At 36.5% G+C, this 19733-nt stretch overlaps 1 protein-coding gene across 1 annotated transcript in view; it reads right to left on the bottom strand.

Annotated features, from left to right (window-relative positions):
- Window positions 1–767: 767 nt before the first annotated feature.
- ATP8B (ATPase phospholipid transporting 8B) overlaps window positions 768–19733 on the bottom strand; it is a gene marked incomplete in the record, with an annotated part of 560409 nt that continues 541443 nt past the window's right edge. Inside the window, 5 exon segments of the mRNA XM_070095976.1 lie at window positions 768–2504; window positions 2900–3099; window positions 3594–3725; window positions 6741–6844; window positions 10062–10287. Of these exon segments, the coding sequence (XP_069952077.1) occupies window positions 2309–2504; window positions 2900–3099; window positions 3594–3725; window positions 6741–6844; window positions 10062–10287 (858 nt within the window).

Raw genomic sequence — 19733 nt, forward strand, 5'->3', positions numbered from 1 at the left:
AGGTATTGTACCAATCCTTCTCACACATTTCCATATCAACAAGCAATGCCAACTCCAGTGAACAGAAAACTTGATAATTTTCTGTTTTCCCAAATTACAAAGCTTTAAAAAAATCTGAATGGTTTTTTGGGGAAGATCTAATGAAAGTAACCATATTTTACCTGTGTGTTCTTCTGGGTCCTAGAGCAGATGATGCCTTACTATTAGAGGTATCAAGTACTGCAGGGTAAGAGAGCCCAAAGACAAATTACAAAATTTCTCACCACTCCAGTACAACTATCAACTTTAGCACAAGAGCCTCAACCATCCACCTTGGCAAACAATCTACAACTTTCCACCTCAGATCAGTAGGACCACAGCATTCCTCTCCACTCTGTTTAGAATCATTGACATACACCAACTACCACAATTTAGGGCAAGATATATTATTTTGGTAATATCTGCAGCCTTAAACAATCCATTGAACATAATACATCATGACAACCAACTACAGTTACATTATCATTTTTATTATTTTACAATATGGAGACCTTAAAACAAAAAAAAAGTTTGCCATTTTTGGGGGATACATGGAATGTAACCTTATTTTTCCCATATATTCTTCAATTCATTTTAGATGATTCTTTTTTACAATGCTGTTTTCAGGACGGTACGGTCTGCTATATGAAGCTACTTTAGAGGGTATTCTTTGATATCCTTAACCATGTTACAGGTAAAGTAATAATCATGTAGAATACTTTTTCATCCTGAGAAAATAATTAGTGCTAATTATCATGTGGCTGTCATTTGCTTTAACATTTGCAATAACATCTAAAATAATATATATATTTTTAACACACCAGCTACCTCTCGCTGAGGCAGGGTGACCTGAAAAAAAAGAAACAAAAGTTTTTCTTCTTACATTTAGTAATTTATGCAGAAGGGGTTACTAGCCCCCTGCTCCCACCATTTTAGTAGCCTCTTATGACACGCAAAATATGATTACAGTAGATAAATAAAATAAACTCAAGGTAAGTTGTAATGAACAACTGTCAATGACTCAACAGAGTATTGGGTGCGGACTCAAACCATGGTCACTGTCCACACCAGGCCCAACATACAGTTGGTGCTGCTTGTACAACCAAGTCACAGTTATGCTGGTTGTAAAATTATCCTATTGTAAGCTCTGTAGCTGAGAGGTTACAAAGTTGAACCTGGTATGTACAAAGAACATGGTTCAAATTCCCATTCAATAGGTTTTATTCAAATAAGAGAATGTTGAAATAAGAAAGTGTCTACTATACAACTATCATGCATGATGAAATTAAATATAAAAATTGTTGATTTCTTCATTTATTTTCTTATGAATATATGGTTATTATTAAAACAATTTTCAATGATCATGATTTCACACTATAAAATATATTGCTCCTAAAATATTTATACCTTTTCTAATAAAAATAATTATTACTGCATTTTTACAAGTGTCATTTATTGAAGGATTTTCAAATCAATATGCAAATAATACACATGTAAAACAAATATAGTTATGTATCTAAAACTGTATTTCTTTATAAAAAAGTTTTTCCCAAAATATATATATTATTTTTGCTTGCTAAAAACAACACATTTTAGATTTCAGTGAATTTAGTCATGAGAAACTGGTTAAATCTCCAATGCCACTTCTTGTTGGTAAGAAAAAAAAGTGTGTAAAGAGCGGGTCAGGAAAGTGCAAATGTGAAATTAATAAAATCAGTATATACTATTTCACCTTCAGTCAGTCCATCATATAAATACAATTACTTGTCATCCTTTGTTCTTTCACAAGAAATTAAATATAGTTCTGTATTATGATCAATTAAGGGATAAAACCTGAGAAATCTATTATAAGTACACTTATGAGAGGCACCTCAACCATATATATAGTGGGTGCAAAGGCAACAACAAGATTACAACATATCGGAAACATTAAATGTACACATTCACGATCCTCGGCATCACAGAAATATACAAAGCTTCATCCATATCTTCTCTTACTGAAGGTACACACATACTGCATATATGGTGAACCACCAGTTAAATTTACAACCATTCATAGAACTATATTATAATTCCATTTTTATTATAAAAATTACAAGCAATTATGAAAATAAATCTCAAAATTTAAATAATAACATTAAACAAATCTTCCAACCACAAGTAAAACTATTGGCACCATTGTTCTGTTGTAAATTAATGTAGGGTATCCCCTAAATTGCAGTAACTGAAAAAAAATCAATATTCATGTTCTTGGTTAAGAACCTCTTGGAAATAAGTACAAAATATATATTTACACCTCAACAGTTGAAGGTGCTGGTGCTGCCATTTTAAATTTGTTTACATCTGGACGAAAGTTTGAGGCTCTGCCATTGGACACGTTGCCAGGCTTTGGATTTCTAGGACGCATTATTTTTCCACTTGTGATTAGGCGCCCAAATCCTTCCTGGTGAGCAAAGGCATAGCCAGAGCGGATGGAACGGCGAGATCTGAAAAAAAAAAAAGTGTGCTTTGGATGCTATTAAAAATACCATATCCTACATCCTATAAATCACTATGAAAAAATTATCATTGTAGGCATAATTTTTTTAAACAATTAAGTACTAGCAATGAGGCTCTACTGATACTGCAGTGTAGTACCATTCAAGTATGACATATAAGATCAATAATCTAGCCACCTGCAAGCATGACCCAACTGATCAACCATTAAGTCTACTTCCAAATATGACCAAATTGATGTGAGACATGTTTGTCTCTGCAAATGAAAACAATAAGCATACACTAGATGAATGTTTCATAATCATTTCCTTGTACAATATATACATTATTATTATATTCACAAACAGTTGTAATGTTGACATGAATAGCAAAATAATAATCTGACCTTCTTGCAGAGGGAGTACGGAGCATGTCATGTTCAATGCGCTTGCTGGCCATCTTGGCATCATGACGCTGCTTAAATCTTACTTTATCTGAGAGAGTTGGGGCAACATCAACCCAATAGAAGCGCCAAGCCATTACGGGTAGCATCAGTATCACAATAGTCAACAATGAGGTGAAATAGAACATGGGCTCTCCCATCGCCTGAGAAAAATATGCCCAATAATCACTAAAATCTTATGGATATTGTACAGTCAGCTGTTTTAAACAGCTCTTCTAAAGAGTGCAATTTTTGTCAATGCAATTGAAAAAATGCATATAAAGCTGAAAAGCATGTGGCCCTCATAGTATGTGCTCTTCAATTTTTAATGCACTTTTTCAAATAATCAGAATAAAGAATAGCTCTGTAAGAGGGTTTACTGTATGTCACTGACTCATAAGTGAAGAGCAATTTTATAATATGCATCTCTATAAAACATAAAACACATCAAATCATTGTTATTATGGTATCATGTGCAAGCAAACTTACTGTAGCAAATCACAGAATAAGTGAGACTTGAACACATGGCAGACGAGTTCTAAAACTCACCAACCATGGGTTCAGATCCCATCTGTTCTCTGATTTGTTGCAATCATGTTAGTTACTGTAGCAAAATGTTTGCTGAGGGTGAAAATGGGAGGAAAATGATGCACATTACCTTTGCTAGAGTTCCAACATAATCTCCACCAAGGACATAGTTGTAAAAATATTGGAGAAGCAAGTAGAAAATAAGTGAGCCCCATATAGTAATGTGATTAAATAGGGTCCAGTATGATGTGTCCAGACAAATCTGAAAAAACATTTTATTTTTTATTTTGGCATAAAGATAATCAAAATAACTACTTTAATGACAGATTTTTTTTTTATTTTTAATGCAATGGCCATCTCCCATTGAGGCAGAGTGATCCAAAAAAGAAGAAAGATAGCTTTTCTTTTTGTTTTTTTACATTTAGTAATTTATGCAGAAAGGGTTACTAGCACGTTGCTCCTGGCATTTTACTTGCCTCTTAAGACATGCATGGCTTACGGAGGAAGGATTCTTCCCCATGGAGATGACAGATTTAATGATCTATTAAATTTGGAGAAAAATGTCTGATTTATATATAGAGTACATAAAAAAATCACAATTCTATGAAAATAAAAAATCAAACAATACTAAAAGGGATTTGAACTAAGGTCTAAGGAATAAGGTTTGCCACATTACCATAGAGTACACAGTAGCATAGTTGAGTTCCATGCTGGAGGGCAAGGTGCGATTACACCTCACTCAGTGCTCTCTAACACACTTAAGGGAGAGGCTAGCCATTTTTCAGTGATCAAGAAATTAAGATGTAAAAATTATGGAAAAAAAAATTTTCTTACTGAAAAATAGTGCAAAACTCTGGCACCATTTTGATGTAATCAGCTTGTTTCTATCATATTCCTAAGTATGTTTTTCATTAAATGTATTTTTTTTTGTTCCTGCTATCATCAAATATATATGTTGGCAATTAGTGTTTTTCTTTTTCCTCCAAAAATTGCTCAAGTGCCAGTACTAACCGAATTTGTTCCCATAAGGAATATTGTGAAGTAGATTAGTCCATTTCAGACCCCCAAACATACACATACAAACTCACTTACATAAATACACTTACATAATTGGTCACATTCGGAGGTGATCGTTATGCGGGGGTCCACTGTACAGTGGTACCTCGAATTTCGAACAGCTCCAAACTCGAACAATTATGTAAGTGTATTTTTGTAAGTGCTTTTGTAAGTGCATTTTTGAGGGTCTGAAACGGATTAAGCTAATTTATACTATTCCTTATGGGAACAAATTCGTTTAGTATCGGCATTCGAACAGCCTTCTGGAATGAATTAAGTTTGTATCTCGAGGTACCACTGGATTCATGGTGAGGTTACAGTAAAGGACTTCCATGTAGGTGGTGTGTATCAGTCTTTTAGGGGTCGGCCTATTGGAGGGAGGGGGTAAAGGAGGTTTTGTGTGCGAGGGGCTTGGAAGCAGGCAAGCGTGTTTGATAGGAGTGAATGGAGACAAATGGAATACTTGACGTGCTGTTGGAGTGTGAGCAAAGTAACATTTATGAAGGGATTCAGGGAAACTTGAGTCTGGAGATGGGAAGTACAGTTGCACTCTGAAGGAGGGGTAATGAGTTTAGTAGTGTAAAGCACCCTTCTGGCAAGACAGTGATGGAGTGAATGATGGTGAAAGTTTTTCTTTTTCGGGCCACCCTGCCTTGGTGGGAATCGGCCGGTGTTATATTTCATAAGGGTTCAAATTTCCCTTAAAGCTTTTTGGTAGATTATTTTTAATGAAATATAATATTATACATCTTATTACTCTAAATTAATAATTAATATGGTTATCAATAGTGTAATAAACTGAAACTTGAAGCAATGACTAAATCATTCATTTTAAACTCCTAAGAGGGAGATCAAATAAATGAAAATTTAATCTTGCAGTACGCATTTTCTTCTTTTTTGGGTCACCTTGCCACAGTGCAAGATGGCTGATGTGCTAAAAAAATATTGCAGTACACAAAGATTTGAAGTGAGCATTGCAGGTTAACTGCAAGTGATGTTCTAAATTGAGTTAGGAAGCTATGCTGACTGTGTATTATTCTGCCTATATATCTGACATGTAATGGTGACTGCAAAATTTTGAGAAATGAATTTTTTAACAAGATTCATTATCTAGTTTGAATTGTGGATTTAGGCAAACATAAAAAATAAATTCCTCTTGTCATAATGAGGTATGGCCTATATTTCAAAGATAAATATACAAACTCTGCAAATGATGTTGGAGTGAATGTGGCCCTGTTTTGACACGTGCCCAGTGCCGCATGTCAAAACAGGTCAAGTAACTGTTGAAAAACAACAATTTCAGTGTTATCCAATGGCTAGCAAACAACCCTGACCTGAATAACATTGAAAATTGTAGGAATGTAATGAAAGCAAAACTCCATTCCAAAAGTACTTCATCAGTGTCACACTTGATTGAAGTGATGAAAAAAATTCTGGACTCAAGAAATGAACTTGATGTATTCTACTTGAAACGCTTAATGATTCTGAAATTGATAATCAAATCCCACGGAAACAACACCAAATATTAAAAAGCAAGTAAAATTTGATTTTTCTTACCCTTTATCGTATGTTACCTAAAATTTCTTTACAATTTACCACTGACCCAACATTATTTGTGGATCCATCATCATTTCCAGAGTCTGTATTATCACACAATGACATCTACTACATTATCATAACACCCACCATAACTGACATGAATAACTGTTTCACATAGATTATAATTCCTGTATACGTACTAGATGAGACTTTGTTCATCTATAAATTTATTTACAAACATTCTCTCTCCATTTGCAGCAGGATTTGAACCTGCACACTTACTGTGTAGCTAAAGTACTGTGTACTATGATGCAGTGTGTGTGTAGGTTCAAATCCTGCTGTGAACTGACAGATAATGCTTATAAATAATTTTGCCTGTTTGCATATATAAATTCATATAAAATACTCAGCATTACACATATAACCCGCACATAAAAGAGAGAAGCTTACGACGACGTTTCGGTCCGATTTGGACCATTGACAAAGTCACACTAACCAGAAGTGGAGCAGGACGGCTATTTGTGTATCGTTCCAGTCACGGTATTGTGCCTTTTTTGTTATTTAATACTTAGCATCATGAAAAAAAAAAAAAGCCTTTTTTTTCAGTACTGCACTATTACAAATTTTTCATTCAAAACCTGAACCTGATGGTTTCAACTACAGTAAAAAAAACTGTACATACCTGCATGGTAACCACAATTACAAGAATGGTAGCAACAACACTACCAAATGTTTGCTGGTCTGTCATACTTCGCCCCTCCTGGTCCATACCATTGTAGTAGGCTCCTGCATTAGTAAACATGGCTTATACACCTTGCATTAATCTTTCATGATTAATGATACATTTTTCTTTAATACAAAATAGAAGAATTAAATTTTAATTGAAGACTGCACATGAATTTTGTCAACATTACTTCCAGTAATTATTCTCAAGGAAAATTTAAGTAATATGTCAGTAAACTGTGCTTTCTTTGATATACTATTTCTATTTATTTTATGGAAGATATAATTTATATCTTTACTCTGAACTACATTCATGAAAAATCAATTTGTAAATAAAACACAGTACAGCTGTCCCTACAGACACTGGCTTCCTTATCTGCAGGTTATAATTACTTAATGTTTTACTAACTTAGTGTCTCTCCCATGCCCAAATCTCTCTTTATTCTTGTTATTATTTCTTATAAATGTCAATATTAACCAGAATAAAGCAATATATTACAGACACATGGTCTCTGACACACCAAATGAAACCAAATCTCAAGTAAAATTAGTTAAGCAGACTTAATATTGTATCATTAGTGACCTCAGTTTCTCTATTATTCTGTAATGACAGTCTACATATACATGTCATTACATATATGTTGCTACATGAGTAGAGATATGCTCCTGGTGTTCAGTCATAGCTCATTGGTCTTCATTCCTGGGTGCAGTGTTTGTTTATTTGATAACATCCATCATCACAGCTCTTCCATTATGTTCAAACATGTGTCAATTACCAATGGCAGCTGGCTGAGGCTTTTAAAGTAGTTAAATAACCTACACAGAAATTGAGAAAATGATCTCTATTACAGGGTGCATTTAACAGTTTGCAGAAAATATTGGTTGATGATATGATGCTCTACAAACCACTCAACTAGATACAGACTAAAGCAATGTAATTCACCATGGAGAATTAATTCCACACTGCCCCTAAGCTAGTAATGCAGCAGTACTATACCAGTAATTATGTAACGAAACCTCAAAATAATAGATTCAAGTTGGATAAATTTAGATTTTAAAAAGATATAGGAAAATATGGGTTTGTCAACAGAGTTTGCATTAAGAGTTGTCATTGAATGAAAAACAAACTGCTGAAGTAGAGTCATCAAAGCTTGAGTAGCTTCAGAAAAGTTCGATAAATACTGCATATGGATGAAAAAGGCTGAGTTTGGGAAAGACCTGCTTAGCATATGTTGGTAGGCTGCTACAGCCTATCAGCCCCATGGCCAAAGCTCTCACTTCACAAGTTGAGGGCCTGTGTTTGATTCCCGGTGACAGATGATACAGGCATGTTTCCTTATGTTCACCCATGGGCACCTGGGAAATTATCAACTGGTGTGAGTCACATCCCAGGACAAAATTGACCTAATTTGCCTGAAGTGCTCTGCATAACAAGCAGCTTTCTATATAGTAGCATGTCATTGATGTCAGCTAGGCCTGTACACCTTGTACATGTTAAATGGCACCATATAAATACTGTCACTATGTATGCTCTAGCTTGCCACAACCATGTTGGTGAGAAATTTGTCTGTAAAAACCTACAATTAGAGTCACAGCAGAGCCCATGCTAACCCATGTTGTATAGAAATACACAGAGTTGAGTAAATCCTACTAGACCAGCATAATACAGTGGACAGTGCACTGGCCTGTTAGGTTTAGGACTGGCTGGCTTGGGTTTGAACCCCACTCTGTTCAAGGTGTTATATAGAGTAGGTACTGTACTGACATTGTATCCAGTCTCCTCTCATTTCAACTCTAATTATGCAAATGAAGGGAAGGGAAGGCTATATAAATCTTGCATATACTCCTGACTTACACCAGAGGCTGTGTAAAAATCTAATTGAGGGAACAAATAACCTCCCTTCTTTCCTAGTCTTGTAGACTGGATTGTATTATGGCTGGTAATTTATGGTAGTTGTATAATGAAATTTTATTCTGGGATCACAGGATACTTCAGAATAACAATTTCATGCCAGAAACTCAAATAAAGACCTCAGTTGGGCCAGTTTTTCACACAAAGTATATATGCATGGAGAAATGCTAAAAAAATTATTTGCATTGCTTATTAGATAATAACATATTAAAATGTGGCTTTAGTATAGAATCCACACCAAGGGGAAACTTTAAATAAAAAATCTGAAGACACCAAACTGAATGAATTCCAGAATTATGATGAAAGCACTGAAAATGCTCACAATATAGTTAGAATTATAATTCAGAAAGTAAAAGGATTCAAGAAAACAAACCGTACATGGGCGGAGAGTGAACTCATGGTATGGTTTGTTTGCAATCATGTCATTACAATTTTGTGATTCAAGAAAACAGGTGTGAAATACTGATTGAAATAAGCAAGAAGGAGAGTATTATTATATTCACTAACATCTTTAAAAGGAAAGTATATTCATAAGTAAGTGCCAAACCTGTATGGGTCATATTGTGCCTGGGGATTTAGAGATAATCAGATGCGATCTTAGGACGATAAGGACAGCTCAAATTTTTTTTAATCAAAGCAAAAATCTAAAATTACTGAAAAAAATGTGTCCTGTATCTAGAGTATACTTTATAAAAAAGCACTTTATTACTACTACTAAATGTGTAGAATGAACATCAATATGCAGTAGCATGTTGCTCTAGAAGTCTTAGAAATTTAAAAAAAAAAAAAAAACATACTTTTGTCTTCAATTATGATACACACCATGAGCATAACTCTACTTCACAATTACAAATAGGTAATTAAGCACAAACAAGTGGGAGAGACTGTGATGACAAATACATGTATGTGTGATACTGTAGTAGTATTACTAAAGTACAGACACATAAAACTGTATGTTCACACACTTCCAAATACAGTCTATACTAAAATTCAGTCACTTTTTCTTATTTCTTTTTGCATTATTACACCAAGTTTTATTTTATAATTTACTCCTGTTCTTATAGACTCGAAAATTTAATATTGTCCAAGTGAGAAATGTGAAAACAATGGTTATCTACATAACATACAGCACTGTTACAACGAACATCTACATAAGAGAGCCACATGCAATACTTACAATGTGAACTCAATTCACACTCTTGTAAAGCTGAAAATTATTTGTTTTGCTGTAGCTGTACTATTTTCTTAATCAAGCCATCTATGAGACAGCAGTACTCAATATCCAATGTAGCAATATATAGTGTGCTACTTCTTGCCCACTTCTAAAACTGAGTACTTTGTAGAGACATTATGTACAACATTACTTACCAAATGGTATGAAGAAGAGGACACAAGAAGTGACAAATCCATGAACAGCAGACCTGAAGAACTCTCTCTTATTGAAGAGAGCATTCTTGAGACCAGGAGTGTAGAGCTTTGGATATATGATACTGTTCTTTGCATTAACATCTTGTTCAAAGATACCCAAAGCCAGGACGGGCATCGATGTGTAGAATAGGTTATATACCGATATAAACATGGGGTCAAACAGTGTCTGTGTTTGGAAGAGAAAAAGCAAAACACCTAATAGCGTGTCAGTGACCAAAAAGCAATTAAACATCTAGAAATCAGTTTCAAATTGTGTATATACACTGCAATGTGCTTGGTCAAACTTTTGCAATACAAGTGAATGCACACATGTATGAAAAACTAAAATAATATCATATATAATATTGGAATAAAGCAAGGATTAGCTTGCATCTTGAAAGAAAAGAGTTGCTCCCAATATTATATACTTAAAATCATTTCTTAAAATACTACACACAAAAACACACATACGTAACTTAAAGGAGAAAAATTCTCACACTATGTAGGCCTGTGACCATCAGAAACCACTCCAGCATGCGCACTAATATACAGTAATTTGTCACTTGCTTTCAGACTGGATCATTCCAACGTGAAAACTACATACAGGTGGGCCCCACTTATACAGCAGGTTAGGTTCCGGGCTACCACTGTAAAGTGAAACATATCCATTTTTCACTTTCAAATGCATGTAAAAGCCTGATAGCATGTTTACATTATCATATACAGTGGAATCTTGACTTACAAGTTTAATCCGTTCCGTGACCTAGCTTGTAACTCAGTTTGCTCGTATATCAAATCAATTTCCCTCATTTAAATTAATTAAAATGCCACTAATCCATTCTAGCAGAATTCCTGCTCTCTGGAGGCAGGCCAAAATACTTGAACATTACACTAATATCAACTCTACAGCTTATTTATCTATCACAATTCATGTAATATGACATAACAATATAATTAACACAGAAACATGATATATACTCTAAAATGAATAAAATAGGCCATAATATGGCAAGTGATGGTGGCACTCTGATTATAGTATCTTCCCATGCTCTTATTATGAGAGAAAACAGAGGGTTTGTGAGGCTAACTGTACTATCTCACTAGTTTCATGAGGAAAACATTGAAACAATGTACAGTGGACCCCCGCATAACGATGGCATCGCATAGCGATTTTTCCGCATAACGATTACTTTTATCGGAAAATTTTTGCCCCGCATACCGATTAAAAACCCGCATACCGATTTTCGTCCGAGACGCGTCCAATGTGCCCTCAGCCAGCCTCACATGTGCCGCTCCGTCCCATTGTTTACCAGCCAGCCTCCGCGGTAACATCCAAGCATACACTCGGAATATTTCGTATTATTACAGTATTTTCGGTGCTGTTTCTGGAAAATAAGTGACCATGGGCCCCAAGAAAGCTTCTAGTGCCAACCCTACACCTCAAAGGGTAAGAATTACTATAGAGATGAAGAAAGAGATAATTGATAAGTATGAAAGTGGAGTGCGTATAGCCGACCTAGTCAAGCTGTACAAGAAACCCCAATCAACCATCGCTACTATTGTGGGCACCAGAAAGACAATCAAGGAAGCTGTTCTTGCCAAAGGTTCAACTGTGTTTTCGAAACAAAGATCGCAATTGATGGAAGATGTTGAGAGACTCTTATTGGTGTGGATAAATGAAAAACAGATAGCAGGAGATAGCGTCTCTCAAGCGATCATATGTGAAAAGGCTAGGAAGTTGCATGACGATTTAATTAAAAAAATGCCTGCAACTAGTGATGATGTGAGTGAATTTAAGGCCAGCAAAGGTTGGTTTGAGAGATTTAAGAAGCGTAGTGGCATCCATAGTGTGATAAGGCATGGTGAGGCTGCCAGTTCGGACCACAAAGCGGCTGAAAAATATGTGCAGGAATTCAAGGAGTACATAGAAACTGAAGGACTGAAACCTGAACAAGTGTTTAATTGTGATGAAACAGGCCTGTTCTGGAAGAAAATGCCAAGCAGGACCTACATTACTCAGGAGGAAAAGGCACTCCCAGGACATAAGCCTATGAAAGACAGGCTTACTTTGTTGATGTGTGCCAATGCTACTGGTGATTGCAAAGTGAAGCCTTTATTAGTGTATCACTCTGAAACTCCCAGAGCGTTCAGGCAAAAGAATGTCCTCAAGGATAATTTGTGTGTGCTGTGGAGGGCAAACAGTAAGGCATGGGTCACTAGGGAATTTTTCTATAACTGGTTACACCATGCATTTGCCCCCAATGTGAAAAATTACCTAACTGAAAAGAAATTAGAACTTAAGTGCCTCCTGGTGTTAGACAATGCCCCTGGTCATCCTACAGACGTGTCAGAGCGACTTTATGGGGACATGAGCTTCATTAAGGTGAAGTTTTTGCCTCCTAATACCACTCCTCTCCTGCAGCCCATGGACCAGCAGGTTATTTCCAACTTCAAGAAACTGTACACAAAAGCTCTGTTTGAAAGGTGCTTTGTAATGACCTCAGAAACTCAACTGACTCTAAGAGAGTTTTGGAGAGATCACTTTAATATCCTCAATTGTGTAAACCTTATAGGTAAGGCTTGGGAGGAAGTGACAAAGAGGACCTTGAACTCTGCTTGGAAGAAACTGTGGCCAGAATGTGTAGACAAAAGGGATTTTGAAGGGTTTGAGGCTAACCCTGAGAATCCTGTGCCAGTTGAGGAATCCATTGTGGCATTGGGAAAGTCCTTGGGGTTGGAGGTTAGTGGGGAGGATGTGGAAGAGTTGGTGGAGGAGGACAATGAAGAACTAACCACTGATGAGCTGCTAGATCAACTTCAACAGCAAGAGGCCACACCTGAGGAAATTGCTTCGGAGGAGGGGAGAGAGAAATTGAAGAAGTTGCCTACTTCAAAGATTAAGGAAATCTGTGCAAAGTGGCTTGAAGTGCAAACCTTCATGGATGAAAATCACCCTCACACAGCTATTGCAAGCCGTGCTGGTGATTATTACACTGACAATGTTGTGAAACACTTTAGGCAAGTCATAAAGGAACGAGAGGTACAGGCCACTATGGACAGATATCTTGTGCGAAAGAAGTCCAGTGACTCTGAAGCTGGCCCTAGTGGCATTAAAAGAAGAAGGGAAGTAACCCCAGAAAAGGACTTACTACCTCAAGTCCTTTTATATATAAGAAATATTGTATAAAAACATAATAAAATGTAAAGAAATAAACCGGTTTTATGAAGTGTACGTACATATTTACCTGGGAAAAGAGATGGAGGATGGAGGGTGGAGGGTTGAGGGGTGGAAGATAGGCAGAGCAGTGTCCCTCAACCGACAACCTGCACCTCGCTTGTTTATCTATGATTTCATGCTTAATGCCATGGAAATCCTCCTCTTTTTCTTTTTACTTTGCACTTACTTTCTTAGGACCCATGGTTAGAAAAAAAAATTGTCCAAATAGCTGAAATAATGTAAGCAAAGCAGGATAAAAATGCTTCCACAGCGAGGGTAAACAGTACATTGCATCAACTAGTGTCAACTAGTTATGTTACTCATTATTATTATTATTATTATAATTATTATTATTAATTTAGGGAACCGAAGCTTGCTCATTATTATTATTAATTTAGGGAACTAGAGCACAGATTCAATTCCCTAGATCAAGAACCCCTCACCAGCATCAAGGAACCTTGATGCTGACTCCAGTTCCTTAAATAATAATAATAATAATAATAATAATAATATTAATGAGTAACATCACTAACTGCCACTACATAGTTGGTGCAGGGGACTGCTTACCCTCACTGTGGAAGCATTTTTGTCCTGCTCTGCTTGCATTATTTCAGCTATTTGGCCAAATTTCTTTTTTCTAACCATTGGTCCTAAGAAAGTTAATGCAAAGGACAGTGCTGAGAAGAAAAAGAGGATGATTTCTATTGAATTAAAGCATGAAATCATAGATAAACAAGTGATGTGTGTGGGTTGAGGGGGAAGCTCGCTCATAACACAGAGCGCAAAAAATCGACCGAGCGACAGCTTTTATCTCGAAAAGCTCATATGCTGGGACACGGGACACTTGTAAGTCAAGGTCCCACTGTATCGAGTGAATAATAGAGCCCAGCCTAAAAAATGCATATACAGTACACACATTACTTACCTTAAAATATTTTTGTCCTTAGCTTATAGTGAATGGTGAATATATTTATTTTAGTGTCTGAATAAATGAAGAATGGGTATAACTGAAAACAGCTGCATTAGCGAAATCCTGTAAAGTGAAGTGCTGTAAAGTGGGGCCGTCCTGTACAGGAGGTGACAGCATGGTGACATAAATTCATGTTTTGGGCTATTGCACTGTGCTGTGTAAACACACAAATAATTGTGATCACGTCTAGTTAGATGCCGTGTTTTGACTGATACACAACAACAATATAATGAAAACTTCTACCAACCACAGTAACCTCAGAAGAAAAAAAAAAGTTGCATTTTCCATATTTAAGAGTTGGTGAGCCTGGACCTAAAATTCAACCTACCAAGGCAATCCATGGGTAACAAATTCCACTTTGGTCTCCTAAGGTGAAAATCAATTAAACACAATGGAAAATAAATTTAACCAAATTGAGATTTTCTTGAAATATTCAAATCAAAATATTTCACTGTCCAGACTGCTAAAATTAAAAAAAAAAAAAAAACTGTATTACTGATGTAAATATCTCTATTTTGTACTGATAATGCAATATAGATTGTACCTGAGGCCTTATTTTAAGGGTGTAATAAATACTGAAGTAATGTGACAGGGATTTTTGCATTATAAAGTATTTATAAAAATATATAATATGGAAAGTCATGCAAAGACTTGTCACTTGTACAGTTATTAGTTATCTTCAAAGGAGTACCTCTAAGTGGTTCTCTGAATGTTTTTCTTTTTTTTTATTTCTTTCACCAGATTTTCATTCTTGGGAATGCCTCATCTTGTCTGTCAACGATGTTCAGTGCAGGTTAATTACATGGGAGAAATGGCCACTGCAAGCACTGACATATGCATGTGGCCTCTGATCAGTTATAAAGATCCTTTTGAGAGTCTTGGAATGGATTGGATAACTTTTAAAAAAAATAAAAATTAGACACAAGTGCAACATCTGGGTATCTTTATTGTAGACATTTTGCCATACTTTCGTTTTTCCTTTTGGGCCACCCCACCTCAGTGGGATACGGCTGGTACGTTGAAAGAAGAAGATGATTTTGCCATCCAGTGGCTGTATTGCAGATGCTGCACATGTGTCTAATTTTCATCTTGTCAGTATTGTACACCATTCATGTACAACTTTTGAAAAGCTTCTGATACCTTCAAGAATTCTGCACTGCTGTATCCTACTTCAACAAAAGTGGAGAATGTTACTGAAGTATGTAGATGCACATTGCTCAATATTCCAAACTGACTTACCCAGATGATTTTGCTCTGTATTACCAAGGTCCATTCAAGGGTTTATTTTTGTGCTTAAAAAAAAGTGCAAAAATTTCTTCCTATTACAACATATTAAATATACTTGAGTGTACCTCTTTTGACTGGATTCCATCTTTACTTCCTTATACATCTTATGAACAGGATAGTACCCAGGAAGTTTAATGTGCAGATGCAACGTTTAAAAAAATGGAATCACTGGATTTCAGTAAATGCATTTTCTGATAGTCTTCAAGCTTTCAGGGATGGTGGAATTTACTACAATAAAGTTAAGTATTAATTTGCCAACTTTATTAAAAATTTGATTTCCAAGCATTAACTAAAAAAAATGCCTCTGAGTGGCTTCAGAACCTAAATGCTGCTGTATTTTGATTTTTTCTATTAAATCTGGGCTGTGTAGGTGCCAATGTGCTTTCTGGAGAAATTTTGAAAATTTAAATACCTACAAAATATTGATGTTCACGGGATAATTTTTGAATATGTAATCTGCTCAGCATCAAATCTTCGGCACTGATCGACCTTACTTAGAGGAAGCTTCGGATTGTTATTGGACTGTGTAGGTTTCAATTTGTTAAATGTTACTTCACCCCTCTGCTCTCCCTGTCTTGTAGCTCATGGATGCTATGCAAATTGGAATTTCTTAAAAAAAAAAAAAAAAAAAAAAATTACAATCAAATATTTTTAATTATGGAATTGCAATGAATTTTAGATAGAATATAACTGAGGAAAGAAAATTAAGAAGTACTGAAAACTAGTATATTTTTTTCAAGTTTCATGAATCGAGCAAGCCCTACCTACAGTATTCTATTTTTGGTACATCTCAGCTACTCTAATCTTTTCTTCCTCAAAAATTTTCATTTAGACCTTGAGAATGTCTTCTTCATTCATTTTCAAATTTTAAATGCTTGTGTGGGGAAAATTACATTAATTTTCCAGTCTAACTAAGATCAAAAATGGTCCAAGTAATGAGATTAATTATTAAATCTCATTACTGCTAATCAATATAAGGTAATGTGCAATATGTTAGGCTAAACTGACTTCATTTCATTCTTCACCTCTTATTTCAATATGGCTATGGTGCTACCAATGCTCTTTCTATCATTTTTTGGAAAGATAACTCATATGTATTTCCATGCTCCTCATTGGTTCATTGCCTAGTGACATCAAGCTCTTGTTCTTGGCCAATGGAAGGAGACCCAGGTATGTCAAAAATGCACACCAGTGTTCATTATTAAAAGAAGAACAGAGTCACAATATTGTGGCTGCAACAATTCACAAAAGATTCACACTTAGGAGAGACACATCGTGATGATGTTTTGGTCTGTCCTGGACCACTGTTTAGTCACAAAGAACTTGGCAATGACAGCTGCTGTAATTTGACATTACTCTAGGATGATTCCTCTCCTAAGTGCAGGTGTTTGGTGGATACTTAACCCTTTCAGTGTTCATCCCATTGTATCACGGCTTTGAAGTCACTGACCATTCTGCAGTGTGATGCCATGAGCTCAACTCACTCAGATAAGCTGTGAGCAGTAAATCTGTGCCTAAATATGAGAGAATGAGTCTATGCAGTAAGTGTGCATCATATAAAAAACAAAACTGAGACCGTGTTTTTGGTTTAAAACAGCAATTTTGCAGTGTATTTTCGTATGGTGTTTTAAGGTTCTATTCTTGGTTTCTTGGTCTCAATTGACAGAATGGAAGATACATTACAGAAATAGAGATAATTTTGAGTAGTTTCAGAACTGAAAGTAGCTTGAAAATGAGTTCAAAGTAGTAGAAATGTTCAATTTTTGCCAATATTCCAGAGTACAGCCTCTCCTCACTTAGCGACATACTTGTTTACCGATGACTCGGACTTACAACAATCTCTCTGACCATTATGCATACCTAAATAATGTATATCAGAGCCGATTTCCTATATTCTGTTTATTACAACATACAGTACACTACTGTATAAACATTTAAAAACATACCAGAAATGTTATAAATGGTGCAGAGGTGACATTAAAACAATATCAAAGATGGTTGACACAAACCCACTACCATTACAGTATGCTCCTCACTTAGCGACGAATTCGTTTACCAATGTGGTCTTAGGAATGGAACTCCTTCGATAAGTGAGGAGAGGCTGTACACAAATGACATCACTTGTCCAATATGCAACCAACTGACCAGTCCAATATGCATTTAGGAATGCACTTACATTATTTATACTACAGTGGTCCCTCAATAATCGTCTGGTCTGAAAGTCGTCCATTTCGGAAATAGTCCTGTTTTTTCATCTAAATATTGGCTCGCAAATGGTCCGGTAACTCGCTTATAGTCCTTCGTCCCGGACGCGTACTCACGCTCTGAGCCGCCTGGGCCTTTCCTTCCCAGCCAGTATGCCATTGTTTACCAGTGAGTGATGGTCCCCTCACGTGCTCCAGTGAAATATTTCATAATATTCCATTTATTTTAGTGCTTGCAAGTTATTTAAGTGCTAAATAAGCTACCATGGCTCCAAAGGAAGCTCCTAGTGCCAAGCCTTCGGTAAAGAAGGTAAGAAATACGATTGAATTTAAGAAAAACATCATTGAACAATATGATAGTGGCGTACGTGTGGGCGAACTAGCCAGGATGTATAACAAATCCCGTACAACCATATCTTCCATCATAGCCAAGAAAAAGGAAATCAAGGACGCTGTTGTTGCAAAGGGGGTAAATATGCTGACAAAAATGAGATCACCAGTACTCGAAGATGTTGAGAAGTTATTATTGGTGTGGATAAATGAGAAACAATTAGCAGGAGATAGTCTTATGACGTCGCTTATTTGTGAAAAGGCTAGGCAGTTGCATGACGATTTGGTAAAGAAATTGCCTGCAACTAGTGGTGATGTGAGTGAATTTAAGGCCAGCAAAGGCTGGTTTGAGAGATTTAAGAAGAGTACTGGCATACACAGTGTGGTAAGGCATGGTGAGGCTGCCAGTTCGGACCACAAGGTGGCTGAAAAATATGTGCATGAATTCAAGGAGTACATAAACAGTGAAGGACTGAAACCTGAACAAGTGTTCAATTGTGATAAAACAGGCCTCTTTTGGAAGAAAATGCCAAAGAGGACCTACATTACTCAGGAAGAAAAGGCGTTGCCAGGACACAAGCCTATGAAAGACAGGCTGATGCTAATGTTCTGTGCTAATGCTAGTGGGGATTTCAAAGTGAAGCCGTTACTAGTGTACCATTCTGAAAATCCCAGTGTGTTCAAGAAAAACAATGTTATGAAGAGTAAATTGTGTGTGTTTTGGAGATCTAATAGTAAGGCATGGGTCACAAGGGACATTTTCGTCGAGTGGTTCAATGAAGTGTTTGGCCCTAGTGTGAAGAATTACCTCCTGGAAAAGAAATTGGATCTCAAGTGCCTCCTAGTAATGGACAATGCACCTGCTCATCCTCCAAACTTGGATGACCTAATTCTGAAGGAGTTTGGGTTCATCACAGTAAAGTTCTTGGCCCCGAATACCACTCCTCTCCTCCAGCCCATGGACCAGCAAGTCATTTCAAACTTTAAAAAACTCTACACCAAAGCAATATTTGAAAGGTGCTTGAATGTGACCTCAGACACTCACTTGCCCCTACAAGATTTTTGGAAAGAACACTTCAGTATTCTCCATTGAGTAAGCCTTATAGGTAAGGCTTGGGAGGGAGTGACTACCAGGACTTTGAACTCTGCTTGGAGAAAATTGTGGCCAGATTGTGTCCACAAGAGGGATTTTGAAGGGTTTGAGGCAGCCCCTGATGAACCTATGTCAGTTGTAAACTCTATTGTCGCACTAGGGAGTTCCATGGGGTTGGATGTGAGTTTGGAGGATGTGGAAGAGTTGGTGGAGGACCACAACAAAGAGCTAACCACTGAGGAGCTGCAAGAGCTTCAGCAGGAAGAGCAACAGATCACAGCTCAGAATCTTACTGCAGAGGAGGAAGAGAGATGGAGGAAGGTGCCTTCTTCAGAAATTAAGGAGATTTTTGAAATGTGGGGTAGGATGGAAAGATTTATGGAGAAACATCACCCAGAGAAGGATGTTGCAAGCCATATCGGCAACTTGTACAGTGACAGAGTCTTGGCCCATTTTAGGGAAGTTTTAAAGAGATGCCAGAAACAGAGCTCTCTGGACAGTTTTTTTGCGAGACAGGACTCCAGTGACTCTC

Source organism: Cherax quadricarinatus, chromosome 51 (genome assembly GCF_038502225.1).
Source record: "Cherax quadricarinatus isolate ZL_2023a chromosome 51, ASM3850222v1, whole genome shotgun sequence".
NCBI classification, from domain to species: Eukaryota; Metazoa; Arthropoda; class Malacostraca; order Decapoda; family Parastacidae; genus Cherax; species Cherax quadricarinatus.